Source organism: Pipra filicauda, unplaced genomic scaffold, assembly GCF_003945595.2.
Source record: "Pipra filicauda isolate LSUMZ 115617 unplaced genomic scaffold, ASM394559v2 scaffold209_size2725305_pilon, whole genome shotgun sequence".
Lineage (NCBI taxonomy): Eukaryota > Metazoa > Chordata > Aves > Passeriformes > Pipridae > Pipra > Pipra filicauda.
The window spans coordinates 2,654,905-2,675,306 of record NW_024104320.1 but is presented as its reverse complement, the minus strand read 5'-3'; the positions used below and the strand labels follow the sequence as shown (position 1 = coordinate 2,675,306).

At 43.9% G+C, this 20,402-nt stretch overlaps 4 protein-coding genes across 4 annotated transcripts; 1 reads left to right on the top strand and 3 right to left on the bottom strand.

Annotated features, from left to right (window-relative positions):
- Positions 1-1,663: 1,663 nt before the first annotated feature.
- On the top strand, positions 1,664-12,495 carry ANKRD66 (ankyrin repeat domain 66). The gene is made up of 4 exons (XM_027720047.2): positions 1,664-2,030; positions 2,131-2,375; positions 3,631-3,859; positions 8,245-12,495. Exons 2-4 carry the CDS (start codon positions 2,237-2,239, stop codon positions 8,423-8,425), a joined length of 549 nt encoding a protein of 182 aa, XP_027575848.1. The 5' UTR covers positions 1,664-2,030; positions 2,131-2,236; the 3' UTR covers positions 8,426-12,495.
- LOC113987501 (taste receptor type 2 member 9-like) lies at positions 10,976-12,090 on the bottom strand. The gene has a single exon (XM_027720346.2). The coding sequence runs from the start codon at positions 11,927-11,929 to the stop codon at positions 10,976-10,978; it is 954 nt and encodes a 317-aa protein (XP_027576147.1). The 5' UTR covers positions 11,930-12,090.
- A 2,018-nt stretch (positions 12,496-14,513) lies between the features above and the next one.
- On the bottom strand, positions 14,514-15,455 carry LOC113987620 (taste receptor type 2 member 9-like). The gene has a single exon (XM_027720583.2). The coding sequence runs from the start codon at positions 15,453-15,455 to the stop codon at positions 14,514-14,516; it is 942 nt and encodes a 313-aa protein (XP_027576384.1).
- Positions 15,456-18,157: 2,702 nt separating this feature from the next.
- Positions 18,158-19,299, bottom strand: LOC113987313 (taste receptor type 2 member 7-like). The gene has a single exon (XM_027719935.2). It carries the CDS (start codon positions 19,106-19,108, stop codon positions 18,158-18,160), a length of 951 nt encoding a protein of 316 aa, XP_027575736.2. The 5' UTR covers positions 19,109-19,299.
- Between the last annotated feature and the right edge of the window lie 1,103 nt (positions 19,300-20,402).

Here is a 20,402-nt window from a genome sequence, read left to right as displayed (position 1 = left end):
TATCCCGCTTCTGAGTACAACTTCTGGAGAGGTTTAAAGCGGATTGAGCACAGGTCCCTACTGGCAGGGACCTGCACTCACCCCCCCTTTGCACAGCCCTGGCATTTGCCCCCTCGGTAACACTGAATTCAGGGAACTAACCCTAAAACCAGCACCAATAATAACAGATTATTTTATGAGAGATGAGCAGCTATTAAACGGCCATATGAGCTTCAAAGGAAGCAGCAGGGGAGGAGGGGAGGTAAAATTTGGCTTGGCCTAAATTGCTTATGAAGCTGTCCCATGGACTGTCCCCTTGGAGAGCTGATGAGCTCTTGGAGTGGGATCAGTGGCTTGTCTTCCTCTCCCTTTCTCTCTGAAGCTGGAAAAGAATAAGAAAGTTGTATGAAAAGGTCCAAGAGTTTGTTTTTTATCCTGTACTTTGGTCCATCCCTCATTTCAGTGATGGGCTGGATGCATTAAAATGTGACATTTTCAGGATAGATTTAATGTTGAAATCTTGGAGGACAGCTCAGAACATCTCTGCTTAATCTAAAGGAACAGGTTCTTCAAGACTAGTGAGAGGCAATGAGGAGGAGGCAGTGCACAAGTGGTTGAAGTAACCACTAGTTACTTCAAGTAACAAGGCATGTCAAAGACAATACATCTGTGGCCCACTAGGAGCTCCAGAATTTATTTTATTTTTTGATATGCTCAGATATTCCCAGACATGCAGGAGTCAAGCTCAGTAGAACACAAGTATGAGTCTTTTTTTTGGATCTTGTCTGCACAGTCCAACCACCTAAGACTGAAGCAGGCTGTGAATCCCTCTGACCTATGTACTTCATCTTTTTCTTACAAAAAATCAGAGTGGAGATGATTCTATGTCCTTCAAGCCTGGACTTGGGAAGTGATTGGTATGCTTATGGGAGTTGGGAGCAGATAAATGGCCCAATCCATCTCTGGCTCAGGATGTAGCCCTTAGGATTGCAAACCTTCCCTCACAATCAGCCTTTGCAAGCTCTGATGTTGGTCCTTTCCAACGTGCTGAACATGAAAATCACACTCTTTTCAAAGCTGTGAAGATTTCTCCATGAAGTAAATGCAATGCAGAAGCTGCAGCAAACCCTAAAATGCTTCTGGTTTATCAGGGTGACAGGACTAATTAGCTTAAGCTCAGCTATTAATATGGAAATATAAGTTTTCTCCCCATTGATTTGACCAGACTGGAGAAAATATTGCAGTTTCCATTCTCAGGATGATGAAGTACCTAGTGATCCTTGCGATCTGCTTAGACGTCAGCAAAGCAGCTGGGAAATACCCCCTAGCACAGGTATAATTATTGAAATCCAAAGCCTTGCAGGGGCTGGAGATCTGCTTGATGGGGGTCTATTGAATGGGACTGGTAATGAGAATTTTAAGCAATGGGCTCAGTTATTTTCTAGAATCATAGAATGGTCTGGAAGGGACCTTAAAGATCATCCACACCCCCTGCCATGGGCAGGGACACCTTCCACTAGACCAGGTTACTCGAAGCCCCATCCTACCTGGCCTTGGACACTTCCAGGGATGGGGCAGCCACAGCTTCTCTGGGCAACCTGTGCCAGGGCCTCACCACTTTCACAGCCAAGAATTTCTTCCTAACATCTAATCTAAATTTCTCCTCCTTTAGTTTATGTCCATTCCCCCTTGCCCTATCACTATCTGCCCATCACTTTTTCTGTAGGTTTCATTCTTCTTATTATTATCCCTTATTATTATTTGCGCCAAAGAACATCAGAGAAGATACTTGCACAGTCGTTTCTGTTGTCGCAATAAAATGCTACCAGTAACAGATCTGCAGCACTGGCAAGGGAGGAGCCAGTTTCCATGGTTAGTGAGCACAACAGACCCGTGGCAAATGTTCACTGTGAGCTGGATTTTAGCAGCAACTCCCTTCAGAAAGGCTTTAGATACAAGTCCTTTATATAAGTCCTTTATATAAAGGGCTGCCCTTGGCTCCAGATTTCCATGACTACAGACCAAATATCACTATCAGTCTGTGATCACCGGTTTGAAGATAAATTATAATTACTTTTCCTCTTTCATTCCTTTTCCCTTATTTTTGTTAAATCCTGGTTTCTCACAGTTCCTGTCTCATTTTTAATCCAGGTGCTGCTTGATCTATTAAAACCGCCCTGAGAGGAGCTGATACATCAGTGAACATCCACCAAACACCTGTTGCTCTGTTACCAGTCACCTTTCTGAAGGGTGCAGCATGACAGAGCTCCACGAAGCCGTGGCTTTGGGGGACTACGACCTGGTGGAAAAGATTTTGAAGGCAGGACGCTGCGACCCAAACCACAAGGATGTTGACTGGCACGACAGGACCCCACTGCACTGGGCTGCTGCCAAAGGTGAGGGCACCCCTGGCTCTGTTACCTCTGCTAACTAGCATCATAAAAGGTGATGCTGGTTGTAATTATACATATACTGGAAATAATCACAGCTTGTATTTGGTAGTTTTGTTCTTAATGAGCAAAAAAAAAAAAAAAGATAAAAATACCAATTTAAGTGGGAACTTTGCCTACAAAATAATTCATGGGATTGCCATCGAAGTGATTTTTAACTTTTTTTTCTTCCATCACATGAAAATTTGCAATTTACATGGTAGGTACATAGAGCATGGCTCTTGTCCCCCACTTTACTTTTCTAAGAGGTGACTCCATGCAGTGCAAAGAAGTTACTTGTCATGTACACTTATGTGTACACTTTCTCACCTGCTTGAGTAAACAAGGCAGGACCAGAGGTGTTTGCAGCTCCCATTTGGCCCTTCCCCTTCAGAAGTGTCTGTTAAAATCAAATATCCCTTTACATCTCAAAAAAGAGATGATGCAACAATACATAATGTATAATTGTACACTGTGTAAAATGGGAAGCTGAGCCTCTGTTCCTCCATGCTACAGTGTTTGTTACACGTTGGGATCTCATGTCATGGCATCTGTCTTTACTCAGAAATTAAGTGTATAATTTACTGTTTGAAACTTGAGACCATGTTTTTCTTTTGCCCTGATGGATTATTAGGTATTTAAGCATCAGTGAAGGGAACTGAGCTACTTAAGAAAATGAGAGACTAACATTGCCTAGAGGCCATTGGGAATGATCTAGCTCAGTCAAGGCAGTATAAAGTGGGCTAGAAATAACTTTTTTTTGCTTGTTTAAGCAATTCCCCAGGTTAGAAAAATGAGAAGGTGAATGAAAACAAGTATTTTCTCTACCTCCTATCCAACAAACCTTTGTTTTAGTAAAGCTGTTCACAGGTTTTCCCATTCTTTATGTTTAAATTTTATACTGCAATGAACTAAAAAGCAAAATGTAACAAAGAAATAGTCAATTGGTCAATGACTAATTGCTGTTCAGAAATTAGAAAGCTTTTTGATCTAGTAGTTGGTTTTTTTGTAAAGTTCTTCTGGAAGCAGTCTAGTTTGGGAAAAAACAACCAGCATTTTCTACTGAGTATCATTTATATGATAATACAAATGGTCGGGTCGTGGGTAAAAATCCGTGGCTGAGGGAATTATGATCAACTGTGTGTGACTGTCTCCTGCATCCTGAAGGTACAAATTCTGATGCAGTTGCATTTTCTCTCCTTGTTTTGCTGCCCACCTCAAGGGCGGTCGGATCTGGTCAAGCTCCTCGTGGATCACGGCGCCCGGCATTGCCTGCGGAGCGACGTGGGCTGGACTCCGGCTCACTTTGCCGCCGAGTCGGGGAGGCTGAGGGTGCTCCGCACCCTCCACTCCCTGCACGCCGCCATGGATGCAGCCGACCTCTTTGGCGACACTCCCAAGAGGCTTGCGGAAATCTACGGTCACCAGGACTGCTCCAAGTTCTTGGAGAAGTGAGTAGTGACGGCAGGTCCCACTGCGGCAGCGGATGGGGCTCCAGCAATGAAAATTAAACAAACTGTCCTATAAAGGAACAGAACAAACACAGGGTGTTACTTATCTGTCCACCTAAAGCCTGTTATAGCCGTCAAGCACGAGCAGTAGGAGATAAGCAAACTCGGGTTTGTCACAGGGAAGTCATTTAGAAGAAATTCTTTTTTTCCACTGCCTCCTGTGGTTTGCCTTGGTATGTTTTCAAAAGCGTTACCACTCGTGACATCATTGTTTTTGTAAGGGTGTTACAGAGAGATTGTTAAGCAACAGAAACGAGAGCAACAGCTGGCAAAGATTAACCCCTTAGAGAGTGGTGAATACTGAAGACACAGGTTGAATTGTTTAAGAGCAGCCCTTCAGCAGTTATATATGTATATATATGTATATCATCTGGCTTTTCTTATAGTAAAGAAAGGAATCGTTGTATTTTTTACATAATTATTGAAAATTAGACCATTTGATCTGTTAATAGGATGGCCATATATTACTCCCAAATTTTGGGAAACTCCTTACTGCCTTAACTGTTTACAGTTAGCACTGTGACACCACTTGCCATGAGAAATATGTTTTTAGAGGATTCCCAATTACCATTCCTGTTTTTCGGCCACTGGTTTGGCTTGCAGATATTTTCATCCTTGCAAAGCTGTTTCCCTGGATTAAGATGCTGTACTCCAGAGGTTTGAGCTGTGTCCCATACCTGCATCTCTCTCAAGCAGTGGGACAGATCACCAGAGGTCAACCAGCTTGTTCAGTGCAAACCACAGTCCCACACACTACTTGGTGTTTAAATACACTGCCTGTGAAACCTGCACATGCCAAAGCCTGGAATGCTGAGAGCTCCCTAAATCTTTTTCTTCCCTGGGTTTTTCTGTTAATTTACAGTCCCACCATAGTCCTTTACTGGCATCTCTTTTACCACTGCCACAGTTTCAAGACTACTTTGGCACCATGTATATCCTGGATTTTTTTTTGTAGACAAATATCTAACTCAAAGTCTCCAGCTTGCCAGTGCAGCACAAGAGTTGCCAAGTTAAAAATCAGGCATGGTGACTGGGCAAATGTCTGAGGAGGCCAGTGCCTACCAAGTGCCACTTTTCTTTAGTCCACATAAACCTTTCTGTAGGTGCTGCTGTCCTTTAGCTGTACTTCTACAGCTTCTTGTTTCCTCTGTTAGGGCTCCATGCCCACCTTTTATCTTCACACAACATCAGTGTTCTGCCATAGGAAAAGACACCCAAACTGTGCAAAATCCCCCTGTACAAAGCCCAGAAAACTTTCTAGGGCAGCCACAGGTTCCAGTTTCTAAGCTCTGGCTATTATGAAAGCTGCTGGAACCTTTGCATTTTACCTGCTCATCCAACACAGAATCATAGAATGCTTGAGAGGGACCTTAAAGCTCATCTCATTCCAACCCTCTGCCATGGGCAGGGGCACCTTTCACTAGACCAGGTTGCTTCAAGGCACATCCAGCCTGGCCTTGAACCCTGCCAGGGACACCTTAGAGCTAAAGCCGTGCTATATTTGGAGCTGACATGTGCAAACCCTCACTATTCACCACCTTCCTTCCACACAGAAGTATCAGCTCTTCTTACCCTCAGACATTCAGTTTAAAGACATTTAAACAACGAGCAGCTGTTACCTAAGCTTTGCTAAGTAGGGTCTTAACTGCCTAGACCCTGGCTTTGTAGTAAAGCTCAGGTTTGCCAGACCTTTGAGAATGGGGCACTGTGTTCCAATGGAGTTTCTCTTTATACTGTTCTCAGCTCTTGGCATGCTTAGTTTCTATACCAGCACAGGTAAATGTTGTCTAACCTAGAGAGTGAAAGTCTGCAGGCTTCTCTCCCTTGATGAATCATTTATAGCAATTACTTGCCTATTCAATGCTGTCCTTTTTGCATTAACCACACCAGTAATTCCTGTCCAATCTGTAGCATTTGCTGGGCACTTGGCTGTGCACGAGGGCCATGGCAGTGAGGTGACAGCAAGGGTAGGGGAATTGCCTGGATGATCCCAACGGGCCATGCCCGCGGCAGGCAGAGGTTCCTGGGAGAATGACTGACAAGTTGATTGACAGGATGATTGACATCCTGGTCTGAGACACCGTAGCAACAGCCTAGGGCAACTCAGGTAGCTGATGAAGGGTTTTCTGAGGTGAATGACTGATTTAAGCTGGAAAATGTGCCTTTCAGAGCCATATGCTGGCCTGACTCACCCCACAGCGTCATGGCTCATCTATGAGCATGGCTGGGAGAACTTACCTGGGAAGATGCTTTGAATGCCCATGCCTAGGACATTTTATAAGGCACGCAAAGCCTGTACAGTCACCTCACAGCCATAACACAGCCTGTGGGCAGCCAAGAGTTTATCACTGTTACTCAGGAACACTTTTTTTAAGCCCAACCACTGTAACTTACAACTGCAATGGCTTCACCTCCTCATACCATCAACCTTGGAGCTGGAATGGCTGGCATTTATAGTATAATTTTGATTACCTTCTGCTCCTTTAGATGTGCAGAAGGTCCCAGAGGTGGTCAGGCAGTGTCAGCAGCTGGGCAGTACCAACGTGTGCTGCAGACACAGAATTAAGTGTGTGCCTGCACATAATGCTGCACAGCACAGAGCAGGTCTGCACTCCACTCATGGTTTCTGTGGTATATAAATATGAGGAATATTTTGTCAGTTTTGGGTATTTGCTTGTCATGCAAAAAGAGAGAAAAGGCAGGTTTTCCATTTTCAAATTTGAGGGTCTGTGCCAAATGCAGGGCTGATGAGCATATCTAAACAGGGCTATGAGTATCCAAATCCTTCCTAAATCCTAATTCAGCCCCATCTAGCACTACCATGACCCTTGAACGCTGTGTGTCTGTCCCCAGGTGTTGCCAGCTGCATGAACTACCTGCCTGCCCAGGCTGGGCCACTGCTCTGTGCTGAGGACTCTTTGCATTCACATGGAAATATTACATGTATCAACATGGAAATATTATTAACATGCAAATATTGGGAATATTTTGCTACCAAGTATCCATACGACTCGCTGAGGTTTGCATGGACATGCAAAGGTTAGGAAACAGCCTTCAAAACAGCTACTTCTGAATAACAAACACATATTTTGCATCAGATTTGTTTTGCATGAAAAGGGCTTTACCCTGGTTGCTGCGAGAGCTGCCAAGGATGGTGCTGAGCTGGCACAGACACCCACAGCCTGTGCCTGCTGCCAGCCTCTCTTCAAAGTGCCAAGTGTTGAACCTGCAGCAAAGGCTCCTTCTATCTGAGCCCAAAGCATATGTTCGTACTCACGTGTGTATAGGTACATACATTTCGAAGTCTACAGAAAGATGTTTCTTGCCCTTGGTAGCAGATAGTTAATAGGAGAAAATAAAGATAGTTCAGTTCAAAGGGGCCTGCCACAATCATCTGGTCCTATGGCCTGACCACTTCAGTGCTCACCAAAAGTTAAAGCATGTTATTAGGGGCATTTTCCAAATGCCTCTTAAACACCAGCAGGCTTAGGGCCTCAACAATCTCTCTCAAACACAGACTCTGTGGAGACCTTAGATCACCTTTCAGTACCTGAAGAGAGCCTACAAGAGACCTGGAGAGGGACTTTTGACAAGGGCATGGAGTGAGAGGACAAGGGGGAATAGCCTAGCTAAGTAGGGTTGGATTAGATACTAGGAAGAAATTTTTCACTGTGAGGGTGGTAAAGGCCCTGGCACAGGTTGCCCAGAGAAGCTGTTCTCTGAAAGTGTTCAAGACCAGGTTGGATGGGGCTTGGAGCAACCTGATCTAGTGGAAGGTGTCCCTGCCCATGGCAGGGGGTTGGAACGAGATGATCTTTAAGGTCCCTTCCAACCCAAACCATTCTATCATTCTCTGACGTAGTAAGCTTATGTGATGAAGCTCATCAGTGTGAAAGCACTGGCTTTGCTTCCTGCTCTAAGTTGGGATAGCATTTCACTGATGTGACAGAGCTGTTCTTTCACAGAAAAAAGTATTTTTTTCCTGATACTTGATGATGTGTTTCTGATAGAGCTGCATAAATCCTGAGTGCCCACAAAATCAGAGCTCTGCAGTAGGAGGAAAGGGTTTGCCTTCTGTTGGACAAGACTTACACTTGGAGTTTCCATGTCCAGATCCTGACAGTGATGGGGCCCAGGGGGGGTCTTTGTGAGGAGAGGTTGGGGCTGCACCATGCTGGGCACAACGCAGGGTTTTCTCAAGTGTTAGTGACAGCAGGTGTTTAACCAGACTGAGGCACAATCCTGGAGATGGACCCTGGAGATGGTGCCTCGTGAACAACCTGGAGATGTGACTGTGCTGTGCTCACTCTTGTTTTCTCTCGCAGGGCAGAGGTGGAGAGCAGAAACTACCGCACGACAGCTGCAATGAAAGGAATCCCCTTAGACCAGAGAGATGAAGACTGGGAACAGAAGAAAGAGGAGCTTGGGAGAAACCCACCATGTTTTTGGGAGAACTGCACAACCTCTGCTCCAAAGAAAAATGGGAAAAAAAAGGGGAAGCAGTAGTTTGTCCTGTCTGTTTGTGCCTCTGAGCATGTGAAATGCAGAGCAAAGGCACTGGCAGATCTCAGGTGAATCTGCAGGGTGATATACACGTGAATGGGGGAAGCAAATGCCCAAAAGGATGTGTCCTTGAGATATACTGCAAACAACATCCTTAACAGGGAAGAGGTAGAAATGCTTCTGTCTTTCTGTGTGTCTCTATGAATCAGATTTCAAATATCAAAAAACTGCAGAATATGTTTAAATATACCAATACTCTAAATCACTGGAATGTTTAAAGTTATTGAGATGACCGGCAGTTACCCATATTGTGAGGGAGGGAAATGGTTTTAGTCCTACCTGAATCACAAAAGCATCTGAGGTTGTGGTTCTGCTTGCTCTGCTGATATCCACGGTCTTTCCTTGTTTTCTTCTGGTCCTGCATCAACCAGGAGGCACTACAGGTGCCTGTGACCTCTGGTGTTACCTCTCTCTTTTCTCAGTCGTGGGGTGTAGTTGCTTCTTCTGGCTGAAGTTGAGATGTTGATCTTGAACTTTCACTGGACACATGGGTCCAACAGCCTGAATCTCCCATTCCTATCCCAGCAAAAGGGAAAATGTGCTCCTCCTTACTGCTTTCAGAGATCTGTGACTTCCAAGAGTATTGGAACACTGCCTTCTTTTCAGCAGTACTCCCAACTATTTTTATATCTCTGCCTTTAGGAATGCCGTGAAACTGGTCCTGAGCTGTGCCTTTGATCATCAACACTTCCCATGGCAAAAGCATTTCTAACTGTTTAACTTCTCAATCACAGAAACATGGAATGTGACCCAAAGCAGTTTTCCATACCCTGCCAGCACTGGGCAGCCCCTCCCATTGACCTGTGACATCTCTTCTGGGTCAGCTTCCCCAGGCTGGGCACATCAGTGCATCTCTCCATGTGGGCTGTGCACTGTGGCTGTGCTGGTGGATAACGTGTCCCCTCCAGGTGCAGCTGAGTGGGGCTGGTGCACAGGGCAGTGATGCTGTGCTGGGTGTCATGTTCTCAGGGCTTTCCTGGAGATGGCAGAAGGTATCTGCAGTGTGGTTTGCTGGGGCTGCCTTGTTTTGTGTGGTGCTGACATTGGCAAGATGCTGGTTTTGCCTGCTGTGTGTTGTGGTATGTGAGGTTGTGAGGGATGATGTTGCATGGGAAGTAGGGAATCAGATGGGTCTTCCAGGATCTTGTTGTGAAATCAGCTGGGACTGTCCTGTTAAAGGAGGAAGTGCACAAGCAACATGAGGGAGAGAAGGGAGTTGTGTTGGCGCCTGTCCTTTCAAGGCCTTTCAGTGGGGAGATGTGTCCAGATGAGATTTTTAAGATCCACCTCAGGACTTGAGCTGGTGAGAGAAATGACCAATTCAGGTTCTGCTCAGTTCATGCTGGAACTATTTCATGTTTAGAGGACCTGCTGTGGAGGGTTGACCTTGGGCAGCTGCCAGCCCCCCACTCAGCTGCTCCATCACTCTCACCCATACACAGGACAGGCATGGAAGAGCTCATGGGTTAAGATAAAGGCAGGGGGAACACTCACTCATTTGTTATTTTGTCATGACAAAACAGACTCGAATTGGGGAAAATGAACTGAATTTATTGCCTATTGAAAACAGAGTAGGATGATGAGGAACAAACACAAAACTAGAAACCGATGTCTCCAATCCCCCGTTCATCCCAGACTCAACTCAACTCCACTGTCATTTCCAGCTTCTCCACCTCCTCTGCATCGGCAGCACAGGGGGAAGGAGAATGGGGATTGCAGTCAGTTCATAATATAATAATGTGTTGTCTTGTCCACTCCTTCCTTCTCATGGTCTTCCCCTGATCCAGCACAAATCCTATTTCATGGTTATTTTACTGGGCCAGTGTCCATTTGGAAAAGTCAATCTCACCTACAAGTAAAAGCAGAGCAGGAGAGCAGTCACACAGAGCAGGGCAATCCTGTTCTGGCAGGAAGTGGGGCAGAGAGGACGCTCAGGGCTGGTGTGGGCAATGGGCTCTGCACCCACCTGTGCCCCCCACGGCCATTCCTGCATCACTGTTTGTGTGTCAGTGACCACCTGTGGAGAGTGACAGGGATCAATGTGTTCACACATCAGTTATCAGCCACTGCCAGACAGTGATACAGCTCATCATATTACACTAGAACAGCAGAAAGTAACATAAACTAAAACAGACATAAACCTGTTGTTATTTTGGTTGTTTCAATCAGCAAATACCAAAGTGTTTGAGGAAAGTTTGCAGTATTGTTATTGCCCTTCTGTAACCAGCCCATGTACCAGGTCTAAATAAATTTTTAATTGGCAAAAATTTAACTCAAAGAATTACCTGGATGAAATTATAATTGAAAATATTTTATTTAAGCCACACTATTTTAGTTCATAGGATTTGAATGATATCTTCTTAATCTCAGTGATAAAGGCTGAACATCTGTATCATCTACATTGCCTGGAGAGTTGCATGAGAGATTAAATGACTCCCTTTCTAGAATGAAATATCGACGTTTTGCAAGTGCTACAGCAGTTTTTTACAGTTCCTACCTCATGCAAGCCTTGAATGTCACAGAGAGCAGAATCCTTAGCAATGTCTTTTCCAGTTTGGGATTGCCAAAAATCAGAATAAGTGAATGAGCACCCGGAAAAGCGTATTGAAATACTAAAATGAGAAACGTCACAGGATTTCCCTTCCTCGTGGCATAAACCAGTGTCAAGATCAAAGATGCAAAGTTGATGCAGTACATTACAAAAAAGGAGAGAATGGATTTCATAGCTTTGATGTGGGCATCCATGCTGAGGTCCTTCATGGAGTTTGTCTGCATGTTGCGTTTGTGTCTCCAGAGGGAAAAGAGAAGGAGAAGAGCAGAAAAGGTGACTGCCATGAATGAAACAGCATATCCAAAGCCAGCAATAAAAAAAGAAGGGAAAAAATGTTTATCCATTTTGATACTTGCTTTCCAAAAATTACCTCTTCCAGTGGAATTGCGGTTGTTACAGTGCGGTTTATTAGCGATATCATAGACAATGATGCCAATAACCAGGGAGAAAAGCACTGACCCCAACAAGAACCAGGGCACCATCCTGTCAATTTTTACTTTCAGGTAGATGAAGAAGCTGTTCCTGAAATTGGCAATTTTTATGCAATAAAAGACACAAAGACAGGCTGAAAACCACAGACTGGAATAACTTAAAAAGCTCTGAATAGATGCAGCTAGTTGAAGTGTGGGTTGAACATACAGGAAATGGGGATAAATTATTGAAAGAAAGAAATATACCCATGAGATGCACAAATACCAAAACCGGGAGGATCCCAGTAACAGCAAGATCTTCTCATTAGAGTTCAAGGTTTTCTTCTTGACCCAGGCCATGCAAATCACAGAAACAATGAAAGCATTTATCCACATGCCAGCAAATGCCTCAAGGGTGACAACGGCCACAGCTGTGGCATCATATGAAGTGATATTGAACTGTTCTTGAGAGTGACAAGCTTCCATCCTGGGAGCTGGGAGCAGTGCTGTGCTGGACAAGGGGCTGTTGCACCAATGCCAAACACAGGTCAGCGTCTGCTGTTGCCTGAGTGTCAGGTCTGGAAAGAGGAGCTTTATAGAGCTGCTGGTGGGGGGGATTTTGGTGCCTCTGGTCTTGAGAGCAGGGCAGGTGCAGGGATGTAAATGTGCTGGGTATCTCCTTACCTGGTGTCAGTGTCAGTGTGCAGGATTTGCATGTTGGTTCAGGAGGTCTGTGTTGGGTGGCACAAAGAGTGGAGATGTTTTTGTGCTGTGGACAGTGTCGTGATTTTGTGACTGACCCATTTTGATCCCTGTGAGGCTTCAGGATCTGGGCTTTTCTGTGCTTCGGTCAACTACAATGAGCAAATTAGTTTTGTCTGCAGTCTTTCAAAAATATTATTTCTTTTCATAGTTTTTTATATTGTTGGACATTAGCATGTTGCCTTGAGAGAATTTTCATTTTCTGATATTGCCTGTTCTCTTCTTTATCCTTTACTCTGAATTCCCTCTTGTTTTGTTGAAAAAAACACAATAAATGGTGTAGGTGGCTTTTTTTGCTTGTTTGTTTGTTTTCCTTCTTTCTTTCTTCTTCTCTCTAGATGTATATGAGAAGAATAGACGTTATTTGTATTACAACAGGTCTGAAGATGAAGCGTCTCTGATGGGATTGTGCTTGTACAGGGAAATTAAATGAAGATATTACACCAAAAGGACCATACCAGGACTGGAGTTTGTGTTCAGTTCTACCTGGAGAATCTCACACCTTTAAAAAATATAAGGATGTAAATCAGAGTCTCAAATGCTGGGTTTTTAAAGCAGGAAGATGTTGGTCAGGCACTTGAAATACAGATGTCTGCTTTTAATTCAAATCCATGCTCTCCAGCACCACTTGAGAAGGGGAAAGAATCTCTCAGTTTTTCATCTACCAGCCACTTTTGGATGCCCTTTTTGCATCTCACGTAGCACCAGACCCGTGTGTTTCTGCATCAGAAGAATTCCATCAGACTGAATTACTTCCATCTGAACTTGGTTCAGGCTGAACCTCTTCCCTCTCCACAATCCTTGTCTTTCTCCTTTATATGGGAAATCCCAGATGAGTAGCCTAACTAGTTAGTTCACTAACTACTTAGGCTCTTAGTTCCACAGTTTCTACTGGGGAAATCCATTGCATCCATAACTAAACTTTAATGCTCAGAAGTCCACAATTGGTTCAGGATGCAATCCTGAGAAACAGAATAAAAATCTCCTCTGGGCAGGTATTATAAACTTGATATGGAAATCTTAATTCAACCCCAAATCCTCCTTAGACAGAGAAGGAGGACTAACATTTTATAAAGTGGCATTAGTTATTTGTTTATTTGTTTCTGGGCAGTTGCTGTTTAAAGAGAGATGGGTTGGTTGGTGAGGCAGCCTGAGAGATTGTGTGGTGTTTGGGAAAGGAGATATTACAGTGGTTGAGAGGTTGCTCTGGCCTAAATGGTTGTTTCTCGCATTTCATGAAGAGGAAGGAAGTGTGTTTGAAGGTGTTATTATGAGAAATGCAAAACTGGCACTTGGGATGAGGTAAAATGTCCCCCTGAGCCTGAGCTGGTGACAGATGAACAAATCAGATTCTGTTCTGTGGATGCTGGAACTATTTTAAATTTACATGGCTTGCTGTGTATGGTTAAATTTGGACACCTGCTGGACCCTCACACAGCCTCTCCTTCACTCCCACTCTACAACAGGGCAGAGAGGGAAGATAGGATAGAAACACTCATGGCTCAAGATAAAGACAGAGAGATCACTCACCAGTTACTGTCGCAAGCAAAATAGATTTGACTTGGGGAAAATTAAATTTATTGCCAATTGAATATAGAGTAGGATAATAAGAAAAAACCACAAAACTAGAACCCCTCGCCTTCCCCCCTCCTTCATCACAGGCCAAAATTCACTCTCACATTCCCACCTTCTCCACCTCCTCCCCCTCAGTGGCACAGTGTGACAGAAAAGGGGGGTTGTGGTCAGTTCATAACGTGTTGTCTCCTCCGCTTCTTTTTCTTCCCGCTCTTCCTCTGCTCAAGTGTGGGTCCCACCCATGGGCTGCAGTCCTTCAGCATAAGCCAGTTCCAGCATGGGGTCTCCATAGGATGCAGTCCTTCAGGGAACACCCAACCCACCTACTCTGACAGGCACTGATACAACTGGAAATATTACAAGGAACAGAGCCACAGTAGAAAGAAATGTAAACCAAAATAGAGATAAACCTGTTGTTCAGTTCAGTCATTTCAATCAGCAAATGCCAAAGTGTTTGAGGAAGGTTTGCAGTATTGTCATTGCCTTTTTACATACAGCCCATGTGACCAGAGCTAAATGAATTTGTTATTGACAATAATTTAGCTCAAAGGTTTATCTAAATGAAGTGATAATGATTTAACTCATGCTCATGTGGTTTAAAGAATTTTCATGAAGTTTTCTAGAACATCTGTATCATCCACACTACCTGGAAAATTGCATTACAGATTAAACGATTTGTTTTCTATAATGAAATATAAGTATTTTTCAAGGGCTCCAGCTTTTACTACAGTTCCTACCTCATGCAAAACTTACACTTCACACAGGCCAGAATCCTTAGCATTGACTTTTCCAGTTTGGGATTGCTGAAAATCAGAATAAGGGAATGAACAACAGTAAAGGTGTAGAGAAGTACATAAAGAAGAAATACCACAGGACTTGCATTCTCTCTGGTATAAACCATATTCAATATCAAACATGCAAAGTTGATGCTGTATATTACAAAGAAGGAGAGAATAAATTTCATGGCTTTGATGTGGGCATCCATGCTGAGGTCCATCATTGTCTCCATGTTGCGTTTGTGTCTCCAGAGAGAAAAGAGAAGGAGAAGGGCAGAAAAGATGACTGCCATGAATGAAGTGACAAACTCAAAGCCATAGATTAAAAAAATAGACAAAAAATGTTCCTCCATTCTGATACTCACTTTTGAAAAATTTCCTTCACTGGTGGAATTGTTACAGTGTGGTTTATGAACAAAATCATAGACAAGGATTCCAATAACCAGGGACAAAAGCACTGACCCCAACAAAAGCCAGGGCACCATCCTGTCAATTTTTACTTTCAGGTACATGAAGAAGCTGTTCCTGAAATTGGAGATTTTTATACAATAAAAGACACAAAGACAGGCTGAAACCCACAAATTGGAACACTCAAAAAAGTTCTGAATAGATAAAATTAGAGTATATGTGGGTGGAACATAAAAGTAATTGGGATAAATTATTGAAAAAAAGGAATATACCCATGAGAAGCACAAAACCCAAAACCGGGAGCATCCCAGAAACAGCAAGATCTTCTCATTAGAGTTCAAGGTTTTCTTTCTGACCCAGGCCATGCAAATCACAGAAACAATGAAAGCATTTATCCACATGCCAGCAAATGTCTCAAGGGTGATGATGGCCACAGTCATAGCACCATATGAGGTGACATTGAATTGCTCTGGAGAGAGACAAGCTTCCATCCTGGGAGCTGGGAGCAGTGCTGTGCTGGACAAGGGGCTGTTGCACCAATGCCAAACACAGGTCAGCATCTGCTGTTGCCTGAGTGTCAGGTCTGGAAAGAGGAGCTTTATAGAGCTGCTGGTGGGGGGATTTTGGTGCCTCTGGTCTTGAGAGCAGGGCAGGTGCAGGGATGTAAATGTGCTGGGTATCCCCTTACCTGGTGTCAGTGTCAGTGTGCAGGATTTGCATGTTGGTTCAGGAGGGCTGTGTTGGGTGGCACAAAGAGTGGAGATGTTTTTGTGCAGAGGACAGGGTTGTGGTTCTGTAACTGACCCTTGTTTGATCCTTGTCAGGCTTCAGGATCTGGATTCTTTTGTCCCTTGGCCACCTACAATGAGCAAGTTAGTTTTGCATGCAGCCATTCAAAAATATTATTTCTTTTGATAATTGTTGGTGTTGATGTTAGGCAGAGCATTGCCTTGGGAGAACTTTCATTTCCTGATGCTGCCTGTTCTCTTCTTTATGCTTTGGTGTCAGTTTCTTCTGTTTTTGCTGATAAAACAGGAAACACGGTACAGGGTTGGGTAGGTTTGTTTGCTTCTTTATTTCTTCTTCTGTCCATATGTATGTGAAGAGAACAGAAGTTATTTCTATAACAACCTGTCTGAAGCTGAACTACCTGTGCTGGGACTGTGCTTGTGCAAGGGCCATTTATATGAAAATATTACTCTGGAAGGAGCATACTGTGGCTTTAATTTGGGCTCAGCTCTGTGTGGGCCATTTGGTACCTTATTAAAATAAGGTTATAATATCTGAGTCTCACATGCTGGGGTTTCAGAGCAGGAAGATGTGGGTCAGGTGCTTGAAGCACAGGTATCTGCTGCTGGTTCACATCCATCCCCTCCTGCACCACTTGAGAAGGGGAAGGAGTCTCCTAGAAATTGCATCTACAAGTCCATGTGAATATTTTGGATGCCTTTGTGCATTTCAAATGGCACCTCACCCCCACGTTTATGCATCTGGATGGACACAGATTTTGTTGTGATCTGAATCACATCACACACAGATTGAATTGCTTCCATTGGAGCTCGGTTCAGGCTGAACCTCTTCCCTCCCTAGCAGCCCTTTCTTTCTCCTTTTATGACATGGGGAATCCCAGATGATCAGCCTTGGTTGCTACTGAATTTCTACTGAGTACTTTGAGCTGGATGAAACCTTAAAGATCATCTCATTCCAACCCCCCTACTGTGGACAGGGACACCTCCCACTAGCCCAGGTTGTTCAGAGCCCCATCCAATTAAAAACCACTTACACTTCAATATTAAATTCTTCCCCTTTCATTGTTGTGGGGATGGAGAGACAGAGGGAAGAGAATGCCCATGGCAAGAAAACTCTTCGAAGAGAAAGCTCACAAGACAAGATTTTTCACCTTCACTTCAACTTTTCAAATTAGCATCCCAGGGCCACTCATGTTCCCTGAGCAGAAACTCTTCCTCTGGGTCACTTTCTAAAAGACAGTGCAGTGAATCTACAGAGTCCTTTGCAGTGTTGTCCTACAAGAAGGACGTATTTGCTTTACTGGGGGAAAAGAAAATCTGAGAAGCTTCAGGAGACCTCTGATGTTTGGGCTGCACACCTGGCACATGTTCTCCTTCTGGGAGAGCAAGAGCCAAAGCAAAACCTGCCAAAAAGCATGATAAACACACCCTTGGCAGCTTCTGTGAGCTAAGATGTCACTCTGTGCCCAAGATGATGACAGAAATGAACAAATCATGTTCTGCTCTTTTTGTGTTGGAATTGTGTCACATTTAGAGGACAGCAGTGGTTGGCCGACACTAGTGGTTGGGCACCTGCCAGGCCCCCAGCTCTTTCTCTTTTTTTCCACAACAGGGCAGGGGTGGAAAAGAAGATGGAAAAGCTCATGGGTCGAGATAAGGACAGGGAGATCACTCACCAGTTACTGTCATGGAGAAAACAGACTTGAGTTGGGGAAAATGAATTGACTTTATTGCCTATAGAAGACAGACTAGGGTGAGGAGGAAGAATCACAAATCTTGAACCCCTTCCCTTTCCCCGTTCTTCTTATTCTTCACATCCAAAATTCGCTCCTGCATTCCTGGCTTCTCCACCGCCATTTCTTCAGCAGCACAGGGGGACAGGGAATGATGATTGTGATCAGTTCATAATGAGTTTTCTCCTCCACTCCTTCCTCCTCACGCTCTTCCCCTGCTCAAGTGTGGATCCCACTCCTGGGCTGCAGTCCTTCAGGATAAGCCGGCTCCAGTGTGGGGTCTCCTTAGGCTGCAGTCCTTCAAGGTGCACCCACCCCACCTGCACTGTCAGACAGACAGTGATACAGCTGATAATGTTACAAAGAAGGGAGACAGAGAAGAAAGAACTGTTAACCAAAATAGAGATAAACCTGTGGTTCAGTTCAGTTGTTTCAATCAGCAAGTGCCTCACCATTTGCATATTGTTATTGCCCTTTTGCAACCAAATCACATGTATAAGGTCTAAAAGACTTTATTATTGACAAGAGCTTTGCTCAAAAAAATGCCTAAATTTAAGGATAATAAAAATTTCTTTTGCTCATTCTAATTTCAGTCAAAGTATTTGAATATTATACTCTTAACTTCAGTGATAAAGAGAGAATATCTTTCCCTTCCACACAACATGGAGAGTTTGCATAAGAGATTTAATGACTCTTCCAACAGTTCCTACTTCATGCAAACCTTGCATTCACACAGGGCACAATCCTTAGCAATGTCTTTTCCAATTTGGGATTGCTGAAAATCAAAATTTGGGATTGCTGAAAACCTGGAAAAGCAAACAGAAATACAGAAATAAGGAAATCTGTGTGATTTTGGCTGCTAATTGCATAAATCAGTGTCAAGATCAAAAATACAAAGTCGATGCTGTACATTACTAAAAAGGAGAGAATGGATTTCATGGCTTTGATGTGGGTATCCATGCTGAGGTCCTTCATGGAGTTTGTCTGCATGTTACACTTGTGTCTCCAGAGAGAAAAGAGAAGGAGAAGGGCAGAAAAGGTGACTGCCATGAATGAAGTGACAAATCCAAAGCCAGTGATAAAATAAATGGGGAAAAAATGTTCTTCTATTCTGATACTTACTTTCCAAATACATCCTTGGCAATTGAAATTGAGGTTTTTACAGAAAGCTTTATCAATGACATAGTAGACAATGATTCCAATAACCAGGGAGAAAAACACTGACCCCAACAAGAGCCAGGGCACCATCCTGTCAATTTTTACTTTCTGGTACATGAAGAAGCTGTTCCTGAAATTGGAGATTTTTATACAATAAAAAACACAAAGACAGGCTGAAACCCATATGTTGGAATAATTTAACAAGCTTTGAAGAGATACAACTAGTTGAAGTGTGGGGTGAACATAAAGGAAATGGGGATAAATTATTGAAAGAAAGAAATATACCCAAGAGATGCACAAATACCAAACCCGGGAGGATCCCAGTAACAGCAAGATCTTCTCATTAGAGTTCAAGGTTTTCCTTTTGACCCAGGCCATGCAAATGACAGAAACAATGAAAGCATTTATCCACATGCCAGCAAACGTCTCAAGGGTGACAATGGCCACAGCCGTGGCAGCGTATGAGGTGACATTGGATTGCTCTGGAGAGTGACAAGCTTCCATCCTGGGAGCTGGGAGCAGTGCTGTGCTGGACAAGGGGCTGTTGCACCAATGCCAAACACAGGTCAGCGTCTGCTGTTGCCTGAGTGTCAGGTCTGGAAAGAGGAGCTTTATAGAGCTGCTGGTGGGGGGGATTTTGGTGCCTCTGGTCTTGAGAGCAGGGCAGGTGCAGGGATGTAAATGTGCTGGGTATCCCCTTACCTGGTGTCAGTGTCAGTGTGCAGGATTTGCATGTTGGTTCAGGAGGGCTGTGTTGGGTGGCACAAAGAGTGGAGATGTTTTTGTGCAGAGGACAGGGTTGTGATTTTGTGGGTGACCCTTGTTTGATCCCTATGAGGATTTAGGATCTGGGTTCTTCTTTCCCCTGGCCACCAGTGATACTCTTGGTGAGCAGGGTGTGCTCTCAGCAAAGCACAGTCAGGGGAGTCACTGTGCTCTTTCATCCCAGAGTCCAGGAGCTGAAAAGTTCAACCGATTTGCTAGAAAACTAGAGTTTCTTTTGATCCTCCACAGGCATGTGGAGTTAGTTTTCCCATGGTAAGACCTTAAGACTTTTGAAGAGCTACATAGTGGGGTGGGTGGGTAGGCAGCAAAAGGAAAGCTGCGGGTTTTTTTCCAGGGTTAAGTTGAAGCATATGCAGGAAAAGGGTAAAAAGCATCATGAGTCCCTGTGATAGGGCTCAAATCTCATCTACTTGCAATATGAAAAGTTTTAGGAATGGGACCATGCTAGTTTCCTCCCTCACCTAAATATTCTCAAGCTTCCAAATGAATTTCGGTCCTGAAAACTGTGGGTTTTTAACAGGCAAGGTCTGTTAAGCTCTGTAGGGCATGGAGTGCCCTTGGACACTGGGTTAGTACAGGACCTTGCACATTGGGACCACAGGTACCAACGAGACCTTGGCTGATTCTGTAGTGTAACCAGGAAAAATTGAAATCACAGCAAATTGCTCTATGGCTGCCAGAAATGAACCCCCAGCATTTTCTCTCTTCAGAATGGTGATATCTTTTTCTCCAGGGGACAGAAAGGCAATCAGTATGTTACATGAATATTCATATCACAGGCTCCTATTTGCATGTTTTTGTGAAGGCTCTCGCTACAGCACTGACACATGGAAAGTTTTTCACAGAAGACCTGGAGTTCATCTCAACAACAAAACTTGGTACCTGCCACACCCTTGAAATCCATTCATATAGTCATGAGGTTTTTGTAAAAATACTACTGAGATCTTCACTTCTCTTTATCTTTTATATTGCTTAGAAAGCATCAATGTCATAGCTTGGTTTGAATGAAGTT